This window comes from Mastomys coucha, unplaced genomic scaffold (genome assembly GCF_008632895.1).
Source record: "Mastomys coucha isolate ucsf_1 unplaced genomic scaffold, UCSF_Mcou_1 pScaffold21, whole genome shotgun sequence".
NCBI classification, from domain to species: domain Eukaryota; kingdom Metazoa; phylum Chordata; class Mammalia; order Rodentia; family Muridae; genus Mastomys; species Mastomys coucha.
This window is the reverse complement of record NW_022196904.1, coordinates 172,643,932-172,670,994: the sequence shown is the minus strand read 5'-3', so window position 1 is coordinate 172,670,994 and position 27,063 is coordinate 172,643,932. Positions and strand designations below refer to the sequence as shown.

General features: G+C 37.4%; 1 protein-coding gene across 12 annotated transcripts in view; it reads right to left on the bottom strand.

The window, feature by feature from the left end:
- The window catches only part of Lcor (ligand dependent nuclear receptor corepressor), a 104,754-nt gene that overhangs the window by 51,488 nt on the left and 26,203 nt on the right, over positions 1-27,063 (bottom strand). For 5 of the 12 annotated variants that reach the window (XM_031390306.1, XM_031390311.1, XM_031390313.1 and 2 more), the window contains exons 3-4: positions 14,936-15,001; positions 14,409-14,488 (exon numbers count right to left, since the gene is read on the bottom strand). The exons of 3 other annotated variants lie outside the window; for them this stretch is intronic. Coding sequence is in view for 3 of the 9 variants with exons in the window: in XM_031390304.1 (XP_031246164.1) it covers positions 14,409-14,488; positions 14,936-15,001 (146 nt within the window). In the remaining 6 variants the exon portion in view is untranslated. The remainder of the gene's footprint in view (positions 1-14,408; positions 14,489-14,935; positions 15,002-27,063) is intronic. 4 more of the 12 variants (XM_031390312.1, XM_031390314.1, XM_031390315.1 and 1 more) reach the window with 1 other exon arrangement.

The following is a 27,063-nucleotide window of genomic DNA, read 5'->3' as shown; positions in this document are numbered from 1 at the left end:
GCACCTGGCCCTAAGCAGTCAGTTATACTTTACCTCTGAAGATATACCTATTGTGGTCATTTTATCTAAATGGAGCCGTATTTTCTTTCGGGGTGTATGTGTGTGACATTTTCCCCTAGGATATAATTTCAAGGTTCATATCATGGCCGTTGTGGTATTTTCTTTTATTGCTAAATGAACATCCCATTTTATGGCTACACCACATCTTATTCATTCTAGAGCGGACAACTATTTGGACAATTTCCACCCTTCTACTATCACATGAGGATGAGAGTATTAACTGCCCAAGTTTCCGTATGGATGTCTATTCTCATTTTCTTAGCTACACAGTTAAGAGGTAATTTCTAGGTCACTATGTTAACTATATTTAGCACTTGAAGAAGCATCAAACTACCTACTAAGCATGAGTAATATGGCCTGATATATATATATTATGTTTACTGAGTAGGAGTGATTCATAATGCTCTGGTTTTCCCCATGTATGAAGCAGGACCTCGAGGCTCAACTCATACATATGATTCTCCTCCTTTCACCTCCAAAGTGTTGAAACTGCAAGAGCAAATCATGTCATTCAATTTTGAAAAGTAGGTTCTGGTGCCATTTCTTAGATGACTATGTTATGACTATCCAGTATCTCTGTCCAGTCTGGCTCTCTTCCACTTATCTGCTCTCTGCCTGCATTTATACCCTGGTGGAGCAGGTGCAGAAGAGCTGGTAAGCTGAACAGCTCAAATACCACCCAGGCCCAGACACACAGTTTTGAGCTGGTCCATCCCAACATCAACCCCATCTATGAACAGCTGGAGGAGATGAAGGGGCTGGTCCTGCAGAACCAAAGTGGCAGGACCTCCATGACACAGGGCAACAACAGGATAAGAGGAGTCCCTGTGGGGATCCAGTATTGAAAGTACAGCAGGAGCCAGGGGTCTTGAACTAGGCCAATGACAAAACGCAATGAAGATGTGCAAGTAAAGCTGTTGGAGCAAAACACCACAGCTTCCCCAGTGGAATGGCTTTCTTTCCATCTTCTTAATATTTATTTTACTCTTTTGTTTTGTTTTCTTTTGGGGGGAGGTTGCAAAGGTAGAGGGTGGGTATGGAGGGGTGGGAGACTGAGGTGCATGATATGAAATTCACAAAGAATCAATGAAAAGTTTTAAATTGAATTCCTATAACCCTGATTCTTGTTAAAAGGATGGTATGATTACCTGCAGGCTTTCCTCACTGCGTTCACTGTCTACAACTGCTGCTTAATGAAATTCTCTTAACGGAATTCCAAAGCAGAGAGAAATGTGTCTGTGAACTCTACTATTTTAAAAGCTATAATTTTTTGACACTGAAGAATTATCGTATAGAATTTAATCTTGCCAAAGCCATGGCATTTGCTAAGATGACTATCTCAGTTACTTTCCCTAAGAACACAGAGAAAAATGATGAACCTTGGGGAATTTTAATATTGTACAATGACTCCAATCACTCGAAAGTAGATTCCTTCATAAGTTACGTGAGACTAATCAGTACTGAAAATCTAGGCATCATTTTTTTTTGTTTCTTTGTTTTTGTTTTTTGAGACAGGATTTCCCTGTGTAGCCCTGGCTGTCTTGGAACTCACTCTGTAGACCAGGCTGACCTCGAACTCAGAAATCCACCTTCCTCTGCCTCCCAAGTGCTGGGATTAAAGGCATGTGCCACCACTGCCCGGTGGCATAATTATTTTTATAAAGCAGGTAAACATTTTTTGTAGCTCAGACTCGCCTTAAACTAAATCTGCCTGACTCTGCCTCCTCCATACTAGAAAACCAGACAAGGCTGTTTTGTATTAAACATTATGATCAGAGTATGACAATTTAGAGCTTATTATCGGGATAGTACATAAAATCTTTATTAGATAATGAAAATGTTTGAATAAATCGCCATATAAAAATTTTAAAAATGTTTCAATGAATATGTTCCACATTTGTAGTATTTCTTGAGAACAGATTATCAAAAGAAATGGAGCAAAGAAGCAACTTGCTTTTTCCTGGAACACAGCCCCCAACTTCTCTCCTGTGACCAGTTTTAGCTTACAATACATGCAATTATAAAATAAAATAAAAAAGTGAGAAAGGGGGCTAGAGACATGGCTCAATGCTTAAGAGCATTTGGTGCTATTCTAAAGGACTGGATTCGGTTCCCAGCACCTACATGGTGACTCACAAATATACGTAACCCTTGTTTCAAGGTATCCAATCTCTTCTGATTCTTCTAGTACCAGGCATACATGGTACACATTCACACACATATACAAGCAGGCAAAACACATACATTAAAAAAAAAATCAATGAATGAATAACATTTAAAATAATTTTAGATGAAAACAATTTTTATTCTAGCCACTTTGAATAAGGGGAATTAAATTTTGCATATTATGAATTTACTGAAGGCAAAAATGATCAATAATCCCAATACTATTTATAAGATAATCCTTAATTTTCCAACTAATGCTAAGAGCATGGTTACATAAGGCATTGTTTTATTTTTATTGGTTTATTATTGTATCATTTAAAAACTATATTGTTATTTATAATAAGTTGGTATCTGGAATGCAAATCCTTATCCATAAGTTGGTTTCTGTTTTTTAACACTGCCTGGCCATTATAGCTTTATCTCTCAACTCTAGTTAAAAAAAAAAAAATCACAGTGAACTCTCCTCCTGTCAACCGTTATCAGCTCCCATAGATCTGCTTTTGACAGAATAGAACCACTATGCTATTCAGGAAAATGCTGCCTTCTCTTTCAGCAATTGTTTTACATTCATCCAAGCAGACATTAATGGGTCTCAAATAAAATACCATAATTTATACACAGCTCCTGTGCACTATTTCACGTTTGAGAAGAAGCAATGGTTTAATTCTGCATTCCAGATTTGTGGAAAAGGAACACTTGATTTCGGGTGCTGTGTTTCTGGTAGCCTATCTAATTTGTATCAATTTTCCAATATCTCTTGTTTTCCTACATCTTTATTTATTGTGAGTGCATGCACACATGCTACAACATATAGATTATAGAGAACAGCTTATAGACATTGGTTCTCTTCCTTTCACCACATGGTTCCATGGACCCAATTCAAGTGGTCAGACTTGGATCCTCTGAACCAATGTGATGACCCTCAAGTCCTCTCAAGTTGATTTCTTTTAAAGATGCTGGGGGTGAGAGGGTAGCAAGGTGTGGCACACACCTTTTAATCCCAGCACCTGGTAGGCAGAAGCAGGTGGATCTGAGTTTGAGACCAGCCTGGTCTATGTTATGAGTTCCAGGTAAGCCAGTAATACATAGTGAAATCTTGTCTTAAACCAACAAACAAATGTGCCCTAGGGTAGTAGGAGACAGAAGGAAAAGAACTACAGAATTTGCCAACACACTGTAGTCTGACCATCCAGGTCTAAAGCTGCAAGAGTGATAAGAAGCAATAGTGAACAGGCTAGAATCTTTCCAGTAAGACATCAAGCTCTTTACTGAAAACTTTCGTGGGGATTGGAGAGATGCCCTCAGCAGTTAAGAGCACTGGCTACCCTTCTAGAGAATCCAGGTTTGAATCCCAGCACCCACATGACAGTTCACAACTATCTGTAACTACAGTGCTAGGGGGACCCAATCACCTCTTCTAGACTACTTGGGCATGGCACACATGTGGTACACAGACATACATGCAAGCAAGATGCCCCTATACATAAAAATAAAAACAGAAATCTTTGAAAATATATTACCTAATATATTTTACTGCTTTTTAGAGTGGCATGGCAATAAAAACCTCCAAAAAATGTTTTCAAATATAGAGTATATCTTAGCCTATGTTGTATCTGAGGAGGCCGGGGGGATGAATTAGTGGGTAAAGGCACTTTCCACATACCCCTGGAGACCTGAGTTTGATTCCTAGAATAAACAGGTAAATAAATTACATTAAAGAACTTAGTAAGCCGGGCAGTGGTAGCGCACACCTTTAATCCCAGCACTTGGGAGGCAGAGGCAGGTGGATTTCTGAGTTCGAGGCCAGACTGATCTACAGAGTGAGTTCCCAGGACAGTCAGGGCTACACAGAGTAACCCTGTCTCGAAAAAACCAAAAGAACTTAGTGAATTTCTTTAAATGGCAAACAAGTTAAAGAGATATCATACCAAACATACAAATGAGGGTGTGTCTGTATAAACAGAGAAGAATGGCAAGAAAGCAGGGAAACATGAAAATGAATGAAAATCTCAACATAAATAGTCACCCAAGAAATAAAAATTAAAACTATAATGGATAAATATCTCTACATACCCACTGGATAATGTCAAAATTGACAACACTAACACTGGCAAGATGTGGAACACTGGTATTCTCTTATGTAGTGACAGAAATGACTTAGATGAATAACACATAATACTACTCAGGATGATGATACAGGCCACTCAAAAAGACCTGTAAGTCACAACAGTCATAATCTCACAAGAATTCAAATGAACAGTATAAAGCCAGCGATGGCTCAGTGGTTAAGAGTCCTCCATGTTCTTGCATTAGGGTGGAGGCTGAGTTCCAGCCATCATATTGTGGGTCGGTCTGTAATTCCAGTTCTGAAATATCTGATGCTTTCTTTTGACCTCTACAGGCACCAGGCATGTGGCACACATACATACATGCAAAGCAGACACTCATATACATAAAATAATCTTTAATAAAATGAATGGCTAAAGTGTGGCATATCTATGCTTAGAGAAATTACAAAGAAAACAAAGAAACAGAAGATTATACATAAAAACAGACAGGAGTCTTAAAAATGTATGTTAAGCAAAAACAATCAAACATAAGACTACATATTGCAGGGTCATATATAATTCCAGGAAAGGTAAAACTCTAGTGATTGCATCAGCCTGGAGGTCTATGGAAAAGACTAATTACAAAAGAGTGGGGGTGGCAGGGAATATCAGGGTAAGCAAACCGTCACTATGCTGATGGTTTTATATGTATATATATATACATATCTGTCTGTCTGTCTGTCTGTCTGTCTGTCTGTCTATCTATAACTGAAAGCGTTTACCAAAAATCAACTAACCCTACTCTTTGAATTAGTTTTACTATATATAAATGTTACCTCAGTTTTGAAATACTAAAAATTAGTTTCAGGGTAGAAAAGATACTAGGTTCCAAATGTGTCACTAAGAGTAAAGAGTAAGAAGTATTCTATTAAGGATGATATAGTAAATACTTAAGGTCTTACAAGCCACATGCAAATTCTGCTGCCTACACAGCCTCTTTAACTTAACAGTACTTAAAAAGCAGCCTGTGAGCAAGACTTAGTCAGGGCATATTTTGCTGACCTGATAGAAATGTTAAACTTCTCCCAGACCTAAAACAATCATAACTCCACAGGTCCCTGAAATAGCAAAGACGTCACTAAAAAAACAGTGGAACAAACTTCTATCAGCATGGAAGCTAATTCTCCCAGCAATAAACTGTTAATGAAGTTAAACTTTAAATAGGAAGGCCAAGCATTTCAGTGCTGTTTCTTTTTGAAGTCTGCCATTTGTCAGCCTACAGCTGGAGAGTTAGACTGGAGGAGGCTGAAGTGGCTGCTTAGTTCCTCTTGAGGGAATGTAAGAAAGGGAAATGGAATACCAAACGACAACTTTCTCTTGGGAAGAATAAAGTAGCCTAGGTTTCCCAGGTGTCACTGGAAAATGAAAGGATGGTTTGAAAGCTGCTCTCGCCTACTATCTTCCTTGATTACCTAAATTTAGTTACAATTGTTATAAATTGATACCATATACCATAGGAACTAAAAGCAAGTGTATACACAAGTTTTGTAGTGATTACATTAGAAAAGTCTTCCAGAGTCATGAGCCTATAGCTATACAACCTTATTGTTACCTATGGCTTCTTGACATTTCTAGCAATGAGCTTAGAAATGCTGACAAGATGCAATCCATTGATTTAAATGCCAATTCCCTTCATCTTACTGTTTTAAATGCCAGTAAGTCTTAGAGAAAATGTTGCTACCACTTTAAATGCTCATATACTTTAAGGTCAATCATCTAACAGAGAATCTTCATTTATTGCTCTCTATATAAACAAGGTATAAATTGTGCTCAATGCAATTTTTGCTATATATAAATGCTATCTTCAGTTTGACTAAGCAAACTACCGAGTTAATGAGTAGGTTAACTACATTTACAGGCTGAAGGACGCTGGAGCTTTTTTATTTTGGGAGAGATTGTTTAATCCATCTGAAAAGTGAGCATGTGAAGCTGGAAACACAAGGAAGTAGCGGTTCCACACCAGTGAAGCTAAAGAACTGGGTCAGAGACAGAGATGTTAATATAAACATTCTTAAAAGTAAACTGAAAACTCAATGATCTCATGCAAGTCCCTACAACACCTGTAAAAAACTGTAAGATTCTTGCCATTAGTGTTAAAATAGAGACATTCAGCCACCTGCTCAAGGCTTCCTCATATGAGTATTAGACACATGACTGAGTATTACTCAATACCTTTATCTTCCACTAGCTGGTGCTTTTATGTTATGAGTGCAATGTACAGCTGTTGATTTTTACTATTGGAAGTATGTCAAATCCTATTTTTTAAAGATAAATACCTAAGTATTAAGATGTTAATATTACCACAAACAATCTAAATGTTTAATACTGGTATCTCTCCCAGTACCAGCTTCACCACACACCCACATACCCACACACCCTTCTCTTAGCTTCCTAATGAAAAAGACCTGCAAACTCATAAACTGAAAGAGAATGGCATCTGAAAGAAAATGAATCATCCTGTAGGCAACTATCTTTTGGAACCTCTCAAAAGAACTATACAGAAACTGAGTTTTAATGCAATATTCAAAATATATAGCAACTCAGTATTTGCTGTGGACAATTTTTTTCCACTATACAAGTAAATGCTATTAAAAAGTATTAAAGATAAATGCAAGCCACCTTCAGTTAATAGTGATGATACTCTCCTAAAAGTTAATACTATCCCTAACTCTCATTTACAAACTTTTCATCTTCATTCCAGGTCTTCTGAAATTTGTATCCACTATCCTCTTATGACTATGGATATCTCTAGATTCCCAAAGTCATTTTAAGTGCAAGGATATATAAAACTGCTCATTGGGAATAATAGCATTACAATCTCCTACAGCACTGTACCTGTGCCACTAGATAGAACTAGTTTTGTATCTTGTATTATCTATTTCTCAATTCCTCTATTAAGTCTACTATATTGATAAAAGTACTATCCATAGGAGCTAGAGAGATGACTCAGTGGTTAAGGGCACTAACTACTCTTCAGAGGATCTAGGTTCTATTCCCTACATGGCAGTTCCAAAATGAGTGTTAACTCCAGTTTCAGGTTATCCAACCCCCCCGCCCCCCGCCGCCCATTTCGGGCCTCTGAAGCCACCTGCACATTTGTGTGCCCACAAATACACATAAAACCTTTTCAAAATTAAAAACCAAAACATATAATAAAGCCACAGAGAAGTATAATCAAAGACGCAAATAAGAGTGGCAAGACACCGCAGCAGAAAAAGGCACTTTCTTCCAGATCTGAGGCCGACATGGGAGAAGCAAACCAACCCCTGCAAGTTGTTCTCTGACCTGCACATGCCCATAACCCAATAAATAAGTGTAATGAAAATATAAATAATATTGTAAAGAACATAAATCTAACATCAAACTAAGGATTAGAGAAGAGAAATAAGATAAGAAATGGTCTTTATTAACAGAGGGGAAAGAACAAAAACAAAGTCCATGTCCAAGCACCCAGCACTTGGCAGGAAGAGAGAAACAGGTAGATCTCTGTGAGTTCTAGGTCAGCCTGATCTACACAGATTTCCTGGGAAGCAAGGGCTACATAGTGTATCAGTGTGGGGTGGGTATGTTCTCAAGAAAGGAGGAGCAAACATTTACAGAATGAAACTTTAGAATCAATGAAATCTTAGAACATTAATGTCTATTCAAAATGTCTCACCTTTGTAATGTAACACTAAGAGTAATTTTTTAATGTCAAGACTTTAATATTTTTCTTGCTTAAAAATACAGTGATGAATGAAGTCATTTTACCAATTAATTTTCTTGAAACTACCTTTTTTGTTGTTGGTATGGCTAGAACACTCTGAAGCATAATCTAAATAAGGAAGTTCTATGAACAAGTTCTCTGGCAACAGTCTTACTGCTTAAGGAAGTCTTGCCAACGACTGTGACTCCTAATGTTACACTGAGCGTGTCCTAACTCCCACCACTGTTTGTAGTTAATTTCCTGTTGATTTTCTTACCATCTTGTCTTATTCAGCCATTCCATTCTGGTTTTTTTTTAACCTTTAATTATGTGTATATGTTTGTCTGTATATGGGTATCTGCACATAGGGGAGGGGATTGTTCCAGCAAAGTTCAGAAGAAACTGTTGGGAGCCCCCTGGAGAAGGAGTTACAGGCAGTTGTGAGCAGTCCGACATAAGTACCAAAAGTGAATTTGGGTCCTCTGCAAAAGCTGTATAAAATCTTTATTGAGCCATGTCCCAGCTTCCTCTCCAGCTTTTCCTAAAACTATAAAAACCATTTAAGCTTCCAGTGTGCTCCAAAAATCTTGCCTTAAAGTCTTCACCTATGCATTCTCTGCCCTTGTTTTCTTCGTTACTCTTTTAATTACTTGAAAGAATATTAATATACATCCATTATTTAACATTCACACTGTCTAGTTTCTCATTAATGCTATCAGACTTAATAGTCTAGCTTCCACAACCAGTAAGTAATCTTGGTATGCTATTCTCTTAAAAGTATATTTTGGGCCCCTTGTTCACCTCATTTAAGGGCCATTCAATTCTGAGAAATAACCAGGTGTCTATGTTACTAGAATAAAAAGGAAGGAGACCTTGTCTTTGCCCGATGTGGAACCTGAAGATACTTGATGCAAAGCAGGTGACTCTTTTATTCTATTGTTCTTTCCAACGTGATTTTTTTCCTACTTCTAAAATGAAAGTCCTTTGAGGGCCTCAGATTTGTCTTAATTAAAGATATTTGCTTCAAAATCCAAGTTTTCATCCCCTATACAGTATTACAATTCCATTTACACAACTCTTATCGCCAGACATTTCCAATTACATTCTTATTTTTGCTATAAACTGCTTTCTGGGTAACTATGTTGGCCATTTCACCTTTCTCCCCTTCCATCTCCCTAAGCCATCCGAGCTTCCTGGTTTTGCATCCACTAAGCAATTACATAATACATGCATAATCACCAAGGGTTGGGAATGGTTTAGTCCAGATTCTCTAAATGAACTTTTCCCTATGAACCTTCAAGACCCTACCTAGTTTGGGCTTGTTTTCTGGGTTATTGCTGGACCCTATGATTTTCTCATTATGAATACCTCTCTGCTACACACTAAAAACCAACTACTTAAGTCAATGGCTTTAAAGTACAGATTTTCTTTTGAGGTACAAATTGGGTTCTGCTTCCTTGATAAAGCAACACCTATTAGAATTATTATGTATTTTCTCTTATATTCTCCATTAGCTCTAAAAATACTTATATGAAAATGGGATTTTGTTCTTAATTTCTTACCTGGGGTTACAGGTATTATGTCACCATCAAGCCCATCCTATGCCTAAAAGAACTTTTTAAATGCTAAATGCCAGGAATGTTGGCACTCAGAAGACTGAGGCAGAAGATTGGGAGTATAAGATCAGCCTGGTCAACACAGTAAGTCACAACAAACAAACAAATACCCCCAAATCTAAAAGCAAGTGATGGGGGTGATTGTAATATATTCTTGGTGTGTGGATGCACTGGAAATACACACTAACATAATTTTTTCAAATTTATGAAGATGCTCAGCTTCTTATTTACGGAATAAGAATAAGAATAAATATACAGAATACTTACTCTTCCCTGATAACAAAACAGAGAAAGGAGAAAGATGCAAGCACGCCAGGAAGTTAGGGAGTCCCTGGGCCAGTATAGCTAAAACCGGTCATTTCAAACAGCAGCCAGCTCTTTTATCTGTATTTTCTTCCTCTTTCCAATTCCTCTCACTATCATTTCCATTGCTATTTTTGTTAACAAACTATGTTAATGCAAAAAACAAAGGTAAAATCTCAACTATATAGCTTTGCCTGTAACAATCTCTGACCCTTTTCATTTGTTAAATAAGAATATCTTTAAATCAACGTCAAAACACCACTTTGAGGAATAAACTGTAACATAAAAAAACTATTGCAGAGAGGATGCTGAAAAGATGTCCGTCTTCACCTATAAATTATACTCTAATGTCTGTGGTATTTTACTCAAGTAGTTTCTCTTATTGGTGGTTTTATTTTCCACAGTTTGAGAGTTATCCAGGGTCAACAGTAGTCCAAAACAATGAAATGCAAAATCCCAGGAATAATTCACAAGTTTTAAGTGTGTGCTGTTATGGGAAGTGTAGTAAAACCTCAAGCTGCCCCTCTGTGGGGAAGAGCATACAGGCTACACACAACGGCTGTTAGTTATCAGATGTACTGCCATGCTATCAAAGTGATGTCTAAAGGTAGCCTGTTTTTACTAAATAATGTCACCCAAATACTAATGTAGTGAGGCTAGAAATTCTGTATGCCATAAAATACTTCATATAAGTGAAGAGGTCAAAGTTCTTGACATAATGAGAATAAAAAGATCATATGCTGGGCTGGAGAAATGGCTAGCCCAGAGGTTAAGAATATGTATTACTCTTCTCAGAAGTACTCAAGTTCAATTCCTAGCACCTAAATCAAGGGACTAATTACTGCTTGTAATTCCAGCTCTAGGAGATCCAATGCCTCTGGTCTCTACTACCAATGCCCAACACAGACACATTACATACACATTATTCTTGTATGCTGGAATTGTATGCTGGAGCTGCTAAGAAACCAATAGTAGCTGGAGAGATGGTGCAGTGGTTAGGAGCACTTGCTCTTGCAGAGGATCTGGGTTCAATTCTCAGTACCCACATGGCAGCTCACAACCATCCATAACTCCAGTTTTAGACAATGCCCTATTCCGACCCTAGCAGGCACCAGGCATGAACATGATGCATAGACAAACATGTGTACAAAACACTGCTACATACATGCAGGCAAAACATTGATTCATATAAAAATGAAATAAATCAATCTTAAAATAAAAAATTTAAAAACCTCAATAGACTACCAGGTTAATCTGTGAAACTGCAAGGAAAAGTAAAGTGCATGCTAGTTTTGCCAAAGTTACAGCCATGATACATCAGAATATTTAGTTGAGGCAGGAAAAGCATTAAACTGATGACTGGAAGCCATGAACAGGAAGCATTCTGATTGTTACAAGTTTGGTTACTATCATTAACTTTCTACTGTGCCTAATTATAAACTATAGGCTTTTATACATACACACATACACACACACACACAAAACAACAACAGCAACAAAAGAAGAAACAGTGTACATACAAGACTCAATACCAGCAGTGATTTTAGGCATTCACCAGGGGTCTTACAATATATTCCTCCAGAAAGAAAGGTCATTGTAACCTACAGATGAATTATCAGTTCCGTTTCCCAAAGATAGCTAGCTACTTTGTGATTTTTTTTTTACCTACTGTAAGTAAATCTAAAAGATGTATTTGTTCTCCATTCTACTACTCTTATTATTCACTAAAATTTCTTTTAAGATTTATTTATTTAATGTATGAGTACACTGTCAATCTCTTCAGACACACCAGAAGTGGGAATCAGATCCCATTACAGATGGTTGGGAGGCACCATGTGGTTGCTGGAATTGAACTCAGAACCTTGCGAAGAGCAGCCTGTGCTCTTAACCACTGAGCCATGGCTCTAGCCCTCGCTAAAACTTCTATTAGCTCAAATTAAAAAACAAAAGACAAAACATCTACCTCTTTCTCAACAGCCATTGCTTCTGGTTTTCCAGACATATTCTACATTACCTCATCATTAACCCCAAACTCAAGACTCCAGTAACAAGCACAACACTGTCACATATTAAGTATTGCATTTTCTTAGTCTTTCCATTTTTTTTTTAATTTTACAGAAATTAGTTTCAAAGCAGTGGGTTTATTTCTCAACTCTCATCTTTCTCAGGAAAGATGTTACAAATGCAAAGAGTCCCAGAGCATAATCACTTTCAATGTAATTCATCAAAGATTATATATAAAATTTTGTATTTCTTAGGCTCCTTCATTTTCTTTCTTCCAGTACTAGACAGCTCTCTTGAAAACAAATAAATCAAAGAGACTGAATGGTGTCAAATGAAGAAACCAGGCTCTTAGAACCAGATGAGCTGTCAAATAGAAACGTTTCCATCTGGGGAGATGGCTCAGTAACTTCACATCCCCACAACCCATGGAAAAGCCAGGTGTGGCCAGTGCACACCTGAAACATCTGCAGTGAGTGAGGTAGAACAGTGGGACACAGGTGGATTCTAAGGGCTCACTGGCCAGCTAATCTGGGTGACAGCAGTGCCATCCAGGTTCAGTGAGACCTTTCAAATTATAAAGTGGAGAGCAATAGAAGACATCCAAAGTCAACCCTCTGCCTCCGTAAGTGTACACAAACGTAAGTGAGAAAACCTGTACACACATGCGTACATCCCCCTCCCCATAGACAACTGCAAAACTGGGGGGGAGGGGGAATAAAACCTGGAGTGTAAATAAATACATAAAGGATTTAAAAATAAATAAAAAGGAAAAACCTCTGCAAAATTGGGGCTGGATAGATGGCTCAGTGATTAAAAGCACTGACTGCTCTTGCAGAGGTCCTGAGTTCAGTTCCCAGCAACCACATGGTGGCTCACAACCATCTGTAATGGGGTCTGATGCACTCTTCTAGTGTATGTCTGAAGACAGCTACAGTGTACTTATATAAATAAAAAATAAATCTTAAAAAAACTGCAAAACTACAATGAACAAAAACATCTATTTTAAATGATACATTATTTCACGTCTTGTTTTCTCCTAAGAATATTAACACAGAATTTTGTCCCTATAGATCAACAGAAAACTCTCAATCATATTATAGTAACATGTTAATCCATCACTCAGCAGAGAATGGCTCTCTCCCCAGTAGTAATATGAAAAGAAAACAGCAGGGAAGTGGTGGCGCTCGCCTTTAATCCCAGCACTTGGGAGGCAGAAGCAGGCGAATTTCTGAGTTCGAGGCCAGCCTGGTCTACAGAGTGAGTTCCAGAATAGCCAGGGCTACACAGAGAAACCCTGTCTCGAAAAACCAAAAAAAGAGAAGTTCTTAAACCACCACATGATAGCATTCAGATGTCAAAAGCTACTTTTCGACAATACCCAGTCCAACAGAAGTACAGACAGAAACAAAGAAGATATAAGTATGGCTACCTTCGGCAACTGGAATAAAGGCAAAACCAAATCCTCAAGTTTCAGAAAAGGGGGGAAAGAACAAGGCATACTATCACCTGACAAATAAGCATATATTACATTTATTACAATTGTATCAAAGAGGAAATAGCACTAGTAGCGTGTGTGCACCATCATAGGACAGCAGAGGCAAAAAAAAAAAGCAAGAGATTTTCAAGGTACAGAAGAGGTACTTAAGAACATACTCTTAAGATTAGAAAAAGGAAAAAGCTTTTTGTTTAATACAAATCATGTTATTTCAGCAGTCCAGAAATAATACTAGAGGTATAGACTGCAGTGATATCTGTGGGGATAAAAAAAGAACAAAATGCAATAGGAGTATCTGACAGGAGTTTGCTGATGAACTGAAGTTATTATATTATATTAATAGCAGAAGGAAGAAAGCAGAATGTTTCCTAGACTTTGCAGCAGGAAACTGTGGGGAACAGGACACCATGAAAGCAAGGTAGGGTGGAGCTTTCTGTAACTGAAATGTTTCCAGAGCAAAGTTCTGTTTGGTTTTTTGTTTTGTTTTGTTTTCTTAAGGGAATAAAGCAGAAACACAAAGGTTGAGCTAATTTCTAATTAAAGATAAACACTCATGGCCAGTTATTATAAACATTTAAAACAGAAACTTACTAAGTCTTAAGTCCACACAAATTACTAACTACTAACTTTTTGTTCCACAAATGATTATTTCTTGAATTACTATACACTTTATATTTAAGATAAATGTAACACTTTGAGACCCAGTTAATTCTTCTGCTTAAATATATATATATACATATATATATATATATATATATATGTATATATATATATGTGTATGTATAAGTTAATGTATGCTGGGATATAAGACTTCTTAATAGGCTAATCAACACACTAAAAACAGTTTAAACTGAAAAGCCAGCTAATATCAAATCTTTTATAAACAAGCAACCAAATTTTCTTTTTCCTGTAAATCCTTTTAAAGAAACTAAAACACCACACTAGACAATGTTCCTAAGTGTCTCGGTTACCTTTACTTTATCTCTTCTCAAGCAACAGAACAGACAATTTTCATCAAAAGCCCAATCAGAAATGCTTTCAGGTTCACACTCTGCAAAAGTAAGAAAAACAAGTTTTAATAATCAGAAACAAGAATTTTTCAGAAAATAAATCAGAGCTAACTTCAAAACTATTATACAGCTTGTGAAAATCTCATTAAAAAGTAGGTATTTCTTATTTATCTTTAAATTCTTGAATTTTCATCAAACTCAGAATCTCACACATACAAAAGTGTGTGCTCTCCCTTCACAGCCATGCTCTGAACTCCTTCCACTACGCCCTCCAGGCCGCTTCTGTCTTATAACTCTAAAAAGAAAATTCTTCACTCAACTCCTCGCTGCTCATTAGTTAATTGTGCTAACTATACATATGCTAATAGTATAAACTAAACAGGAACATGCTGCCCTGAATGAAGTTAACTCCTACAAATCTGAGAAAGAGACCTAAATCACCAAGTCTAGCCACAGAGACTGTAAAATACCGGGAATATTTTGAATACCTTTAAATAAACTGAGATCTTTTAATAACGCAGGTCCAAACAGCCCTTCAAGAATACTTTCAAATCCTGAAAGGATAAAAAAAAGTGAATAAATAAAATCCATCATCCTAATATTCAATGAAAAATCCTGCTTTCTTCTGGTTCACAGAATCACTGGTTACAATACTGAAGGGATGCTCAGGAAACAGTCCCTGAGAAACCTAAAAAGGGGTGTCTGCAGTTTTGCTAATGATTAACACAACAAAGATTCAAAGTACATTCAAGAACAAGACAGAACAGAAACCAGAAACAACCAACTAAAGAATGGCAGTTCACAGTATCTCCTTCTACAAGACTTTACAGAAATGAGATTCTGAAAAAGTGCCTTCCCAATGAGGTGTCATGCTTTGGAATGCCCATAAACTTTCTAGCATAATCTAAACAGTCCCCTTTTTCTGCATAACAGTTGATATATAAATTTCTCTCAGGTTAATAGTTGTCTAAAGAAAATTCCCAAGAGCAGTTTTCTTCACCTCTCACAATATTTTAGAAGGAAAAGTCAGTCGTGTATTTTTTCACAACACGATATTAACTACGTGGCATATTTTTTAAAGGTAAAAATCACTAGGTACACAAAGAGAAAAAATGAGGAAAAAGTCACATAGCTGCACAGAATTGTTCAGAAATATTATATCCTTTACCAGAGTGAAAGAAAAAGAGAACCAGGTTTTCTAACTGACTGCATCAAATACTGCCAATTCCTTAATGAAAGACAGTCTAAATGTCTGCTGTTGTGTTGTTATGAAAGAGAGAAAAATCTAAGAGAGAACAGTGAAATCTACAGTGGTTTTAAAAAAAGAAAAAAATGTCAAGGACCTCACTATAAAGTTCAAATACTTATTACAAATGATCTGAGAATCCATATGTACTTTAACTATGACCTTTAGAAAGAATTAATGTCATGAACATTTGGTACACATTATTACTTTTCAAATGCATAGAAATATCAATGAATTTAGAAAGCAAAAGAGGACAGGAAAGATGGTCTTTTAAGGGGCTGAAGAGATGGCTCAGCTTCTCTTCCAGAGGACCAGAGTTTGATTCCTGGCATCTGTATATAGGCTCTTAATTGTCTCTTAGTAACACCAGTCCCAGGGGACCCAATGACCTTTTTGGCCTCCAAAGGCAGTGCATGCACATGGTACACAGACACTGAGGTGACAAAATACATTATACAATTAAAATTAAAATTAAAAGACAAACTTCAGAAACAGTATTATCTTACTAAACTGATAATAAAAATAATATTGTAATTAAAATGTCTTTGCCCTACTTCCTATAAACCTCTAATTTTCTTTTTTCTTTTTTTAAGATTTAGTTTATTTATTTTATGTGTATGAGTACACTGTAGCTGTACAGATGGCTGTGAATCATCATGTGTGTGGCTGCTCTCCGGCCCCACTCTTTCTGGCATAGTTCACTGTAGTTGTCTTCAGACACACCAGAAGAGGGTGTCAGATTTCATTACGGGTGGTTGTGATCTACCATGTGGTTGCTGGGATCCAAACTCAGGACCTTCGGAAGAGCAGTCAGTGCTCTTACCCGCTGAGCCATCTCTCCAGCCCTAAACCACTAATTTTCAATACAGTAGATGCTGAAGTTTGTGTTATAATTAGAGTTGAGTCTTACATTAGAAAAGAAGAAAGGCCTTGAGTTAGGAGTTGTGGAGGTACAGAGGTGGTGGTGGTGGTGGTGGTGGTGGTGGAGGTGGTGGAATAATCAGGATTAATGGCCAGATACTATCGATCTTTGACTCTGGAGACTATACATTCTCAGTAACAGCTAACCTTTGTTCCTTTAAGTAAATCTCAAAACAGTCTCCAACTTTTTTTTTTCTAAATGATTTATTTATTTATTTTATGTATGTGTGTACACTGTTGTTCTCTTCAGACACATCAAAAGAAGGCATCGGACCCCATTACAGATGGTGTGAGCTTCCATGTAGTTGCTGGGAACTGAACTCAGGATCTCTGGAAGAGTAGCCAGTGCTCTTAACCGCTGAGCCATCTTGCCAGCCCAAAGTGACCACTTTTTCTTTTAAGTCTCCAACTCTTAAGTCCTCTTATTTTCCAGAAAAAAAAAAAAAAAATTCTTATCTTTATAAGAGTGAAAGCATTTGAGTATCTTAGAAGGTATTAAATAAGAATCCAGCTGGTTTGGTAGTTCTTACATGAAAGATCAATCTAATATTTTCACCTGTATTTATATAAAATTGTAACAAATTCTGAACTCCCACAGTAAGCAGGGTTTCTATAAATAGCCCAGGATAATATCCTCTGGTCTTTTTATCTCTGTCTCCAGAGTACAATGGTAACAACTGCGTACCACCATGCCATGGCTGTCCTCAATTTCCAAGGAAAAGCGTAAACACAGCAAGAAATACTAGGAAGGTAGAAAGGGGAAAAGGAAGCAACAGTTTAGGGGATAATGATTCAAAACTTACAAAGAACAAAATCTGATAAAATAGGTCACCTGAGAAAGAAATTCAGTGATACATATAATTAGGAAAAAAATTACAGAACGAAAAACAGAGTAGCCCAGCACTTTGGAGGCAGAGGGCAGGCAGATCTCTGAGTAAGGCCAGAGGGAATTGCAGGACATCCAGGGCTACAAAGAGAAACTCTTGTCTCAAAACAAAAAACCAAAACAAACAAACAAAAACGTAGGAGCGGAGGGTGCAGAGGAGTGCTTGCTGGATACGACACGTGCCTGTCTATAGCCAGCATTCAAGAGGTTACACGAGAGAGAGGAAAGCAGCAAGTTCTGGGCTATGCTACACAGCAAGGTTCACACACAGACTAGGCTACTGACTAAAGTCCTGTATAAGGGGCAAGGAATAGGAACTCAGACAAAAATAAGCAAGCAGTCAACAACAACAAATTTAGTCATAAAAGATTTTGCCACAACTAATTTTGTTCTAAAAAATAACCATAAGTAATTTCTCTTCTGTTCACTTGCTACAACACACTGAACCTTATACATATGCACTGCACACTATAAATCTTTATTTTGCTGTTCTCTATTCACTGGATATTAGCACTATTCAGTTTTGCTAATAATAAATATCGAACTTAGCAGTTGCATAGCAACACAGAATTATCTCACATGCTATGCTTGACATTAACAAAAGGCAAGGAAGAACAAAGACACTCAAATAAAAATTCATACCAAGATTTCATAGAAAAGCCAGAAAGAAAGATAATAAAATACCATAAGGAACAAATACTGCACTCCCCAGCCATCATGGTGGCTGATCTTGACTGGGGGCCATCTCATACCTAACACAGGAAGGTGGTGGCTGCAAAGAAGATGAAAAATGTCTCTGGAGTCGATCAACTCCAGGTTCCATCTTGTTATGGGAAGTGGGAAGTATAAACTTGGATACAAAGAGATACTGGGGGGCTGGCAAGATAGCTCAGCAGGTAAGAGCACCGACTGCTCTTCCGAAGGTCCTGAGTTCAAATCCCAGCAACCACATGGTGGCTCACAACCACCCATAATGAGATCTGACTCCTTCTTCTGGTGTGTCTGAAATCAGCTACAGTGTATCTATGTATAATAATAAGTATATCTTTGGGCCAGAACAAGGAGGGACCGAGTGAGCAGAAGTCCTAACTTCAATTCCCAACAACCAGATGAAGGCTCACAACCATCTGTACAGCTACAGTGTGTACTCATATACATTAAATAAATAAATCTTTAAAAAAAAAAACCCAAAGAGATACTGAGGATGATACACAGAGCAGACTGAAATTGGTCATCCGAGATAACTGCCCAGCTTTGATGAAATCTGAAACAGAATACTATGTATGCCATGTTGGCTAAAACTGATGATCATCACTACAGTGGCAATAATACTGAATTGGGCACAGCATGAAGAAAATACTAGAGTATGCATAATGGCTATCATTGATGCAGCTGATTCTGGTTATTTATACTTAGAAACTTGCCAGAACAGACTAATAAAAAGTAAATTGGGAAAGTTTCCCTTTAATAAAACTTTGCCAGAACTCCTTTTAAAAAAAGAAAAGAAAAAAGAAAAAGAGGAATGCTGTTACTGCAGCTATGCACATGTGCTCACCTCAGAATGGCTCCAACACTCTGGCAAGGAAGGTCTTCAAAAGGAGTTTTAGCAGCTGAACTTGTGGGTGTTTAAGGAGCTTATTTTTGGTTTAAAAAAAAAAAAAAGATGAGCCAGGCAGTGGTGGCACACGCCTTTAATCCCAGCACTTGGGAGGCAGAGGCAGGCGGATTTCTGAGTTCGAGGCCAGCCTGGTCTACAGAGTGAGTTCCAGGACAGCCAGGGCTATACAAAGAAACACTGTCTCGAAAAACCAAAACAACAAAACAAAGATGAACTCAAGCCAAGATTGCTGGTAAACAATGAATAAGACATTTCCCTTCATTTTGGAAGTTTATTACAGATCCACTGAATAGTCTGAAATTTTTGACAGCATTAGAAAAAAAAAAACTCAAGAAAAATGGCTAAATAGCAAAAATTAAGAATTTGCTTACTGATCAGTTTATTCTTACAAGCCACACCCAGAATTAAAATTCCAAAGCTGATACAGATGAAGTTTTAATACTTGAAGCAAAAATATAAATTGTACTTAAGGTCTGATTCTGCGGACTTGAAAAAACTGACTGAAGTTATGTTTACTGTTCTTATCAATATACTTTTGTTTATGCTACTGAAAAAAAAAAGACTACTAAATAGGCCAGCCTCAGGGTCACAGCCGATCACTGGGATTTTGAAGCAACTTTATGTAGACTGTTACACATTTAAAACCTGTCTTGCTTGCAAAGAAGTCCTCATTAGCATCACGACTGGTCTCAAACCCTGTCTCCAAGTCCCTTCACTACAGCTTTCAGTGTTTACACATTCCACTTAGAACACCAGGATAGTAAGTACTTCATTGCTTCTTTAAAGTTCACACTGTGTAAGAACAACAAATCCTTCCTGCAATCCCATATCCAACAATAAAAACATCTTATAATCCGAAACAACCTCCTTTTGTAGGGTATTTCTCAACACAGTTCTGCTCAGATTGTTTTGTTTCTGTTTTTTAACTATGTTCAATAATCTTTTCTCTTGGCTAAAATTTTCTCAACTCCTTGTATCTCTCACTTTTGTCCAAATAAAAGTATCAATCTCTTTCAAAGTATTCTTTAATCCAGTTCAATAAATATTTATTTCCTTAACTTCTAGTGGAGCAAGACAGAGCCTGAGCAGTAAGCAATAAGCAGACACAAGCAGAAAAGGTGTGGGCAGCTCCCCTGGAGCTCTGCCTTCCACTTCCTCAGATTACGCAGATCCTTGCCCCTTTTAAACAGAAAACCAAATGCCAAACTTCTTTGTTTTCTGCCATATGTACAAGCACTGCAGAAGCATTTTATAAAATAAAACTGTTGTGGGCTATCTAAATCTTGTGTGTTGGTCTTTCTTTTCACGTGTATCTTTCTCCCCAACATAAAGTTAATGTTCCAAAGGCCTAAAAAGAAGCCTTCCCATTTCCTACAATGTTCTTAAACTACAGGTTCATAAGCTTCATTTTTAGGTTCTGATTTCCTCAATAATTCTAAAATACAAAGCAGATTAAAATTTCCCACAAATACCTCCCTTTGATCTGAATCACAATCTCTACCATTTTATTTCTAAAGGATAAAAAGTAGATCAAAAAAAAATGGCAAGAATATATCAAATACACAGCAATTAAAGTCAGCAAGGATAGCTTGTTTCCTTCTAAACAAATATTAATCTTGAAAATATTCTACTAAATGATAAGGGCCAGAAGATCTAACACCTCTGAACAATATAATTGTGGTTGGTTCTTATTAAAATGTTAAGGTTGTACAAATATTCCTTCATGGACTGCCTGTAATGGTGCTGGAAAGATGGCTCAGTGGTTAGAAGCACTTGCTGCTCTTATAGAGGACCCAGATTCAGTTCTTGGCACCACACTGAGGCGTAAAATTATTTGACTGAAACTATCTGACTTTAGTTTCAGAAGATATGATACACCAGGTACACATGTAGTGTACTTAAGATGCATACAAACAAAATAATGTACACATAAATAAAAATCTTAATATATGTTATGTTATAGTATCAAACTAATCTACATATTCAATGCAATCCTCATCAAAATTCCAATGACCTTCACAAAATTAGGAGGAAAAGGTCCAAAAATTCCCAAGGAAGCAAAAAAGACCACATATAACCAATGCAATCCTATCCAGAAAGGACACTATTGCAGGTATGACCCAACCTTAATTGACAAAGACAGTACTGTACTGGCACAAAAACAGGCACATAGACCTGGAACAGATCAGAGGTCCCAGAAATAACACGACACTTTTTGGCAAAAGTATCAAAATATATACTTGTTAAAAAAAAAATAGCCTATTCAATACCAGAGTGAAGCAAGGCTTTTATCTCTGAGCCTTTGCAAAAATCAATTCAAAATGGATTGAACACTTTAATGTAAATTCTCAAATTCTGAAACTTTTAGGGAAAAATACTTCAAATATAAGCACAGGCAAGAACTTTCTGAATAGGACTCCAAAACTATATGTAGCACAAGAAAATACTCTCAAGATTTGACAAGTAAAATTATATAAAACTAAAAAGGTTTTGCATAGCACAGAAAACACCAACAAAATGAACAGACTTTACCAGCTATGTTTTAGACAGGGACTTAATACCTAGAATATATAATGATCTGTAAAAATTAAAAGACACACATACACACACATAAACAAACCAAACTGCCAATCACTCACTAATTAGAATGAACTGTTCATTCTCTGCAAAATAAAACCCTGAAGATTCATCTTACTACACTGAGAATTGCTATACTAAAAAATATAGTAAACCCAAGAAGACAATCTAAACAAAACAAAACAAACAAACAAACAAAAAACAGAAAGAAAAGAAAAAACAAAAACCCAAGAATGCTGACAGGAAAAAAAGAATCCATATTCACTCCTGGGATGGGAGAATAAGCGGGTCTAACATCTATGCAATCAGTACAGAGGTTTCTCAAACAACAAAACAAAGAACTACGTTATGACTCAGGCCTCTCACAACCAGGCACACCCTCCCAGGAGCCTACGTCCTACCAGAGATGCCTGCATGGCCATGTTCACTGTGGATCTATTCACAGTAAAAGAAAATGGAATCAGTCTAGATATCCATCGACTGATAAATGGATAGTATGTAGCCCAAGAAAAAAATCTTTACCTGCAAAAAAAAAAAAAAAAAAAATGAAATTGTGAAACTTGTAGAATCTACAAATTAAGTGAGTTAGTCCTGGTTCAGAAGGCAAATGATACATGTTTCTTCTCATACACAGGTCCTAGTTAGTGCACACATATTGGTAGAGGTTATGAACCTAGAAAAGGGACCAAGAAGAGATAGGAAGGAAAGAAGGAAGGGAGGGAGGGAGGGAGGGAGTCAAGAGAATATATAGAATGTGAAAACAGAAAGGGGAGGATGACTGAGGGTGGAAAGAAGATGAAAGACAGGTAGATAGGGAAGAACAATGTGAACAAATATATACAAAATGCCACAATGAAGCCTTTGTGTGCTAATCTTAGAATTAAAAAAGTAGTGCTGCAGAGACAGTTCAGAGGCGGAGAGCACTGGCTATTCTTCCAGAGGACCTAGTTCTGACTCCTAAAGCCCACAAACATACATCTGCAACTCTAGTCCCAAGGGATCCAATACTCTCTTTTTGCCTCCACAGGCACCAGGCAAGAAAGTAGTGCCTCGGCATGTGCACAGGCAAAACTAAAACGCCATACACATAAACTTAAAAAGAAAATGTATTACCAAATATTTTTTAAAAAAATAAAAGAAATTTACATCATATTAAAAAGTAAAATATTGGTGCTGGAGAGCTGGTTCATCTCTTAAGAATATATATTCTTGCTGGGCGGTGGTGGTGCACGCCTTCAGTCCCAGCACTTGGGAGGCAGAGGCAGGTGGATTTCTGAGTTTGAGGCTAGCCTGGTCTACAAAGTGAGCTCCAGGACATCCAGGGCTACACAGAGAAACCCTGTCTTGAAAAACCAAAAAGAAAAAAAAAAAGAATACATATTCTTGCAGAGGACCCTGGTTCCTAGCACCACATGGTAGCTCAAAACCACCTGTAACTCCAGTTCTAGGGGATCCATTCCTTTTTCTGAACCCCCTCAGGCACCAGGCACATATGTGGTACTTAATACATACATGCAGGCAAAATACCCATACATATAAAGTGAAATAGCTATTTGAAAAATAAAATATATGCTTTGCCATTAAAATACTTAAAATTTGGTGGCCAGATGGCTCAATTGGTAAAGGGACTTGCCACTAAGGATTGCAACCTGAATTATTCACACACACAGTGCTTAAAGACTAACAAAACCCCTAAAACCATAATCAAGGCATCAAAATTAAGATTTCAGCTATCATGTATATACTGACAACTCACCAATCTCAGAATCTTGCTCTAGATCTTGTTTCCAACAGCACACTATACACTGTGTACCAAGATATCATGATTCAGTGGTTTTCAACCTATGGGTTATGACCCCTTTGTGTGTGTTTGCGTGTGTATCAGATATCCTGCACATCAGTTATTTATGATTCAAAACAGGAGCAAAATTACAGTTATGAAGTAGCAACAGAAATAATTTTATGGTTGGTGGTCACCATACCATGAAGAACTTTATTAAAGGGTTGCAGCACTTCAAAAAGCTCAATATTCTACTACCTTTCCCTTTTTTCTTCACTACCGAGTCTTCCTTTCTTCCTTAGTATGAAAATGTCATCATGAATGTCACTCAGGTTGGAAATGTCAGTCAAAGTTCAGTGGTGGCACATGCCTTTAATCCTAGCACTAGGTAGGTAGAGGTAGCCGGATCTCTGGGTTCAAGGCCAGCCTGGTCTACAGAATGAGTTCCAGGACACCCAGGGCTACACAGAGAAAGCCTGTCTTGAAAAACCAAAACAGGCGGGCGGTGGTGGCACACGCCTTTAATCCCAGCACTTGGGAGGCAGAGGCAGGCAGACTTCTGAGTTCGAGGCCAGTCTGGTCTACAGAGAGTTCTAGGACAGCCAAGGCTACACAGAGAAACCCTGTCTCGAACCCGGCCCCCCCCCCAAAAAAAGAAAAAGAAAAACCAAAACCGACTATCAATCTTATTTCAAATCCCCACTTCAAGATGGTTAAAGTTACTTGCTAGCTGCATAAAACCCTTTAAACCCCACAGCTGAAGAAAATAAAGCTGTTCTCTAATGGCCAGGTATATGCCACTGCAGCATACACATGTAATACATACACATACAAAAAAGATAATATTAATAAGTAAGAAGTTCAAATTCATTTTCTCTTTCCCATCCCTGACTTTTGACTGTTACTACCCCTTTCCCTAACAACTATAATGCCTTCCATGACAGCAGCTACCATTAACTCTTTTCCTCACTTGGTCTAACACAGTGGGTCTCAACCTTCCTAATGCTCCAACCTCTAATACAGTTCTCGTGTTGTGCAGACCCCCAACCATACAGTTATTTTGTTGCTACTTAATAACTATATTTCTGCTACTGTTATGAATCATAAGTATCTGATACATAAGATACCTGATATGTGATCCCTAGGGGTCTTGACCCACAGGTTGAGAACCACCGGTCTAATGCAAAACTGCTTCAAAGTACTTCATTACCCATTGGAACAGAATCTTCTGAGGAATATTTGAAACAAGTACTATTACTACCTAGGACAGGTAAAGAAAACTAAAATCAAAACAGCAAAGCATGTCCTTTTCAGTCTAAACATTTCAACATTTCAACATCTCTTGTGTTTTATACAGGATCTCACTATATATGTTTCTTCCTGAATGCTAGAATTAAGGGTATGTGCCACCACTCCTAGTTTACAGTCTTACTATTTCCCTACTAGAATTGAACCACACTGTGATTAAACTTCATTCCTTCTAGATGTTACACTGGCAATACCGAAAAGTGTTCTGGACAACTTGCAAGATCCTGGGTCTGCCCCTGCTACCTTTGATCTGACCCCTCCCACCATCACTTTCAGTAGAAATGAACTACACTCAGACTGCACTGATTCACACCACCACACACACGTCAGGGCTTCCACACCTCCTGAAATATGTTCTACACTTTGTCAATCTAGTTATTTACATCATATTCTTACTTTACAAGGCCCAGGGCAAAGTTTAAAACATCCTCATCAGTGTTGATTTTGTTCTGTATGTAATGACTGTCTTGGGGTTTCTACTGCTGTCTTAAACATCACAACTGAAACCAACTTGGTTCATTTCAGTTACACCTTCAAATCACAGTTCACCACTGAAGGAAGGATGGAGCCTGGAAGCAGAAACTGATGCAAAAGCCACTGAGGAATAGACTTGCTTTTCATGGCTTATCTAGCTCGCTATCTTACACAACCTGGGACCAGCTCCCTAGGGCTAGCACTGCCCATAGTGAACTGGGCACTCCACATCAACATTAATCAAGAAAATGCCCCCACAGACTTGCCCACAGGTCAATCTGACGGGAGGACTTTCTCAACTAAGATTCCTTTTTTTCCAAATGGATATGTCAAACTGACATAAAACTTGCCAGCATAATAAACTACACTTTAAACTATTATTGGCATTTAATCCACTAGATGAAGAATAAAGAAAATGAAGCTTATTCACATCTTAGCATCATCCTGCCTTAATTAAACTACAGTCCCTCAATAAGCATTAAACAAATAAATGCATACATTTAATTAATGCAAATATATCCATTCACTCTAGTACCTAAATCCTTGTATCTGTTTTGAGTGGCTTAAGAAGTTTTACAATAAGACTTTACAGTAACAATTCTATTTTGTGTGTCTGGCATGAAGACTTGAAGTAACAGCAAACAGAACAGAAGGGGCAGCAGATATCTGATGATATCTGATATTTTCTAGCCCAGGTCAACCTGGTCTCCCTATCTATAAAGCAAAACTAGAAATGAAAAGATTTTTAAATCAAAAACAGAACTGCTTTTTATATGAGTTACTACTATACATTTTATACAATAAATGTGATCACAATAAACCCAGAAACAAACTAGGAAGAACAAAGCTCAATAAAAACAGTGCTTTTAATAAATTCAAGAGAAAATGACTACATATTTATCAGCTAGAACGTTTTCAAAATAAATTTTATACAATTATATTTGTATGTTTACATACAGAGCCATGAATGAGATTCCTATGAATTAAGTGACCAAAATATCAGATACTCAATAGCTAGGAGATAGAAATGCAGATCTTGAGAAATTCAAGTGCAGTCAAGTCATTTGTTCTGTTAATACATGTTATATCTGACTTCAGTAATTATTCTAAGAAAGAAGCCATTTAAATGTAAATCTGAAGTTGATTAAGAGTGAGTCAATTACACCAGGAGTTGACAATCTATGGGTCTCAATCCCTTAGAGAACCTCAGTCACATAAGGTCAAGAAATGCATATGAATGGCATTTATACAGTAAAGTGTGCATGCATACATACATTAGCTCTTCATCCCCTGCGCTCACACACACACTCTCCACACTGTGCGTGTTTGTAAGTGTTTGTAGTCATTTTTCTTAAAGATACCAGAAGTATAAATTACAATATAACAGGTAGGCACAAGATAAAAAGGAGTCCTCATGTTTCTTGAGCAGTAATGGAGTTAACTAAAACAGAACTACAAGCTAATTATTCCCTTCATTTTAATGAAAATGGGAATCTACATGACTGAAAGTACAGAGATAAATATTAAACTTTCACATTACTGGAAGAAAGAATGTTCACTTTCAGCTGGGCAGTGGTGGCGCACGCCTTTAATCCCAGTACTTGGGAGGCAGAGGCAGGCAGATTTCTGAGTTCAAGGCTAGCCTGGTCTACAGAGTGAGTTCCAGGACAGCCAGGGCTATACAGAGAAATCCTGTCTCGAAAAACCAAAAGAGTGTTCACTTTCTGATCCTAACATGGCTGGTAGGAGCCTTATACTGTTAAGGTTTCATTTAATTTTAGTATAACTCTAGGGTATTTCAAAACT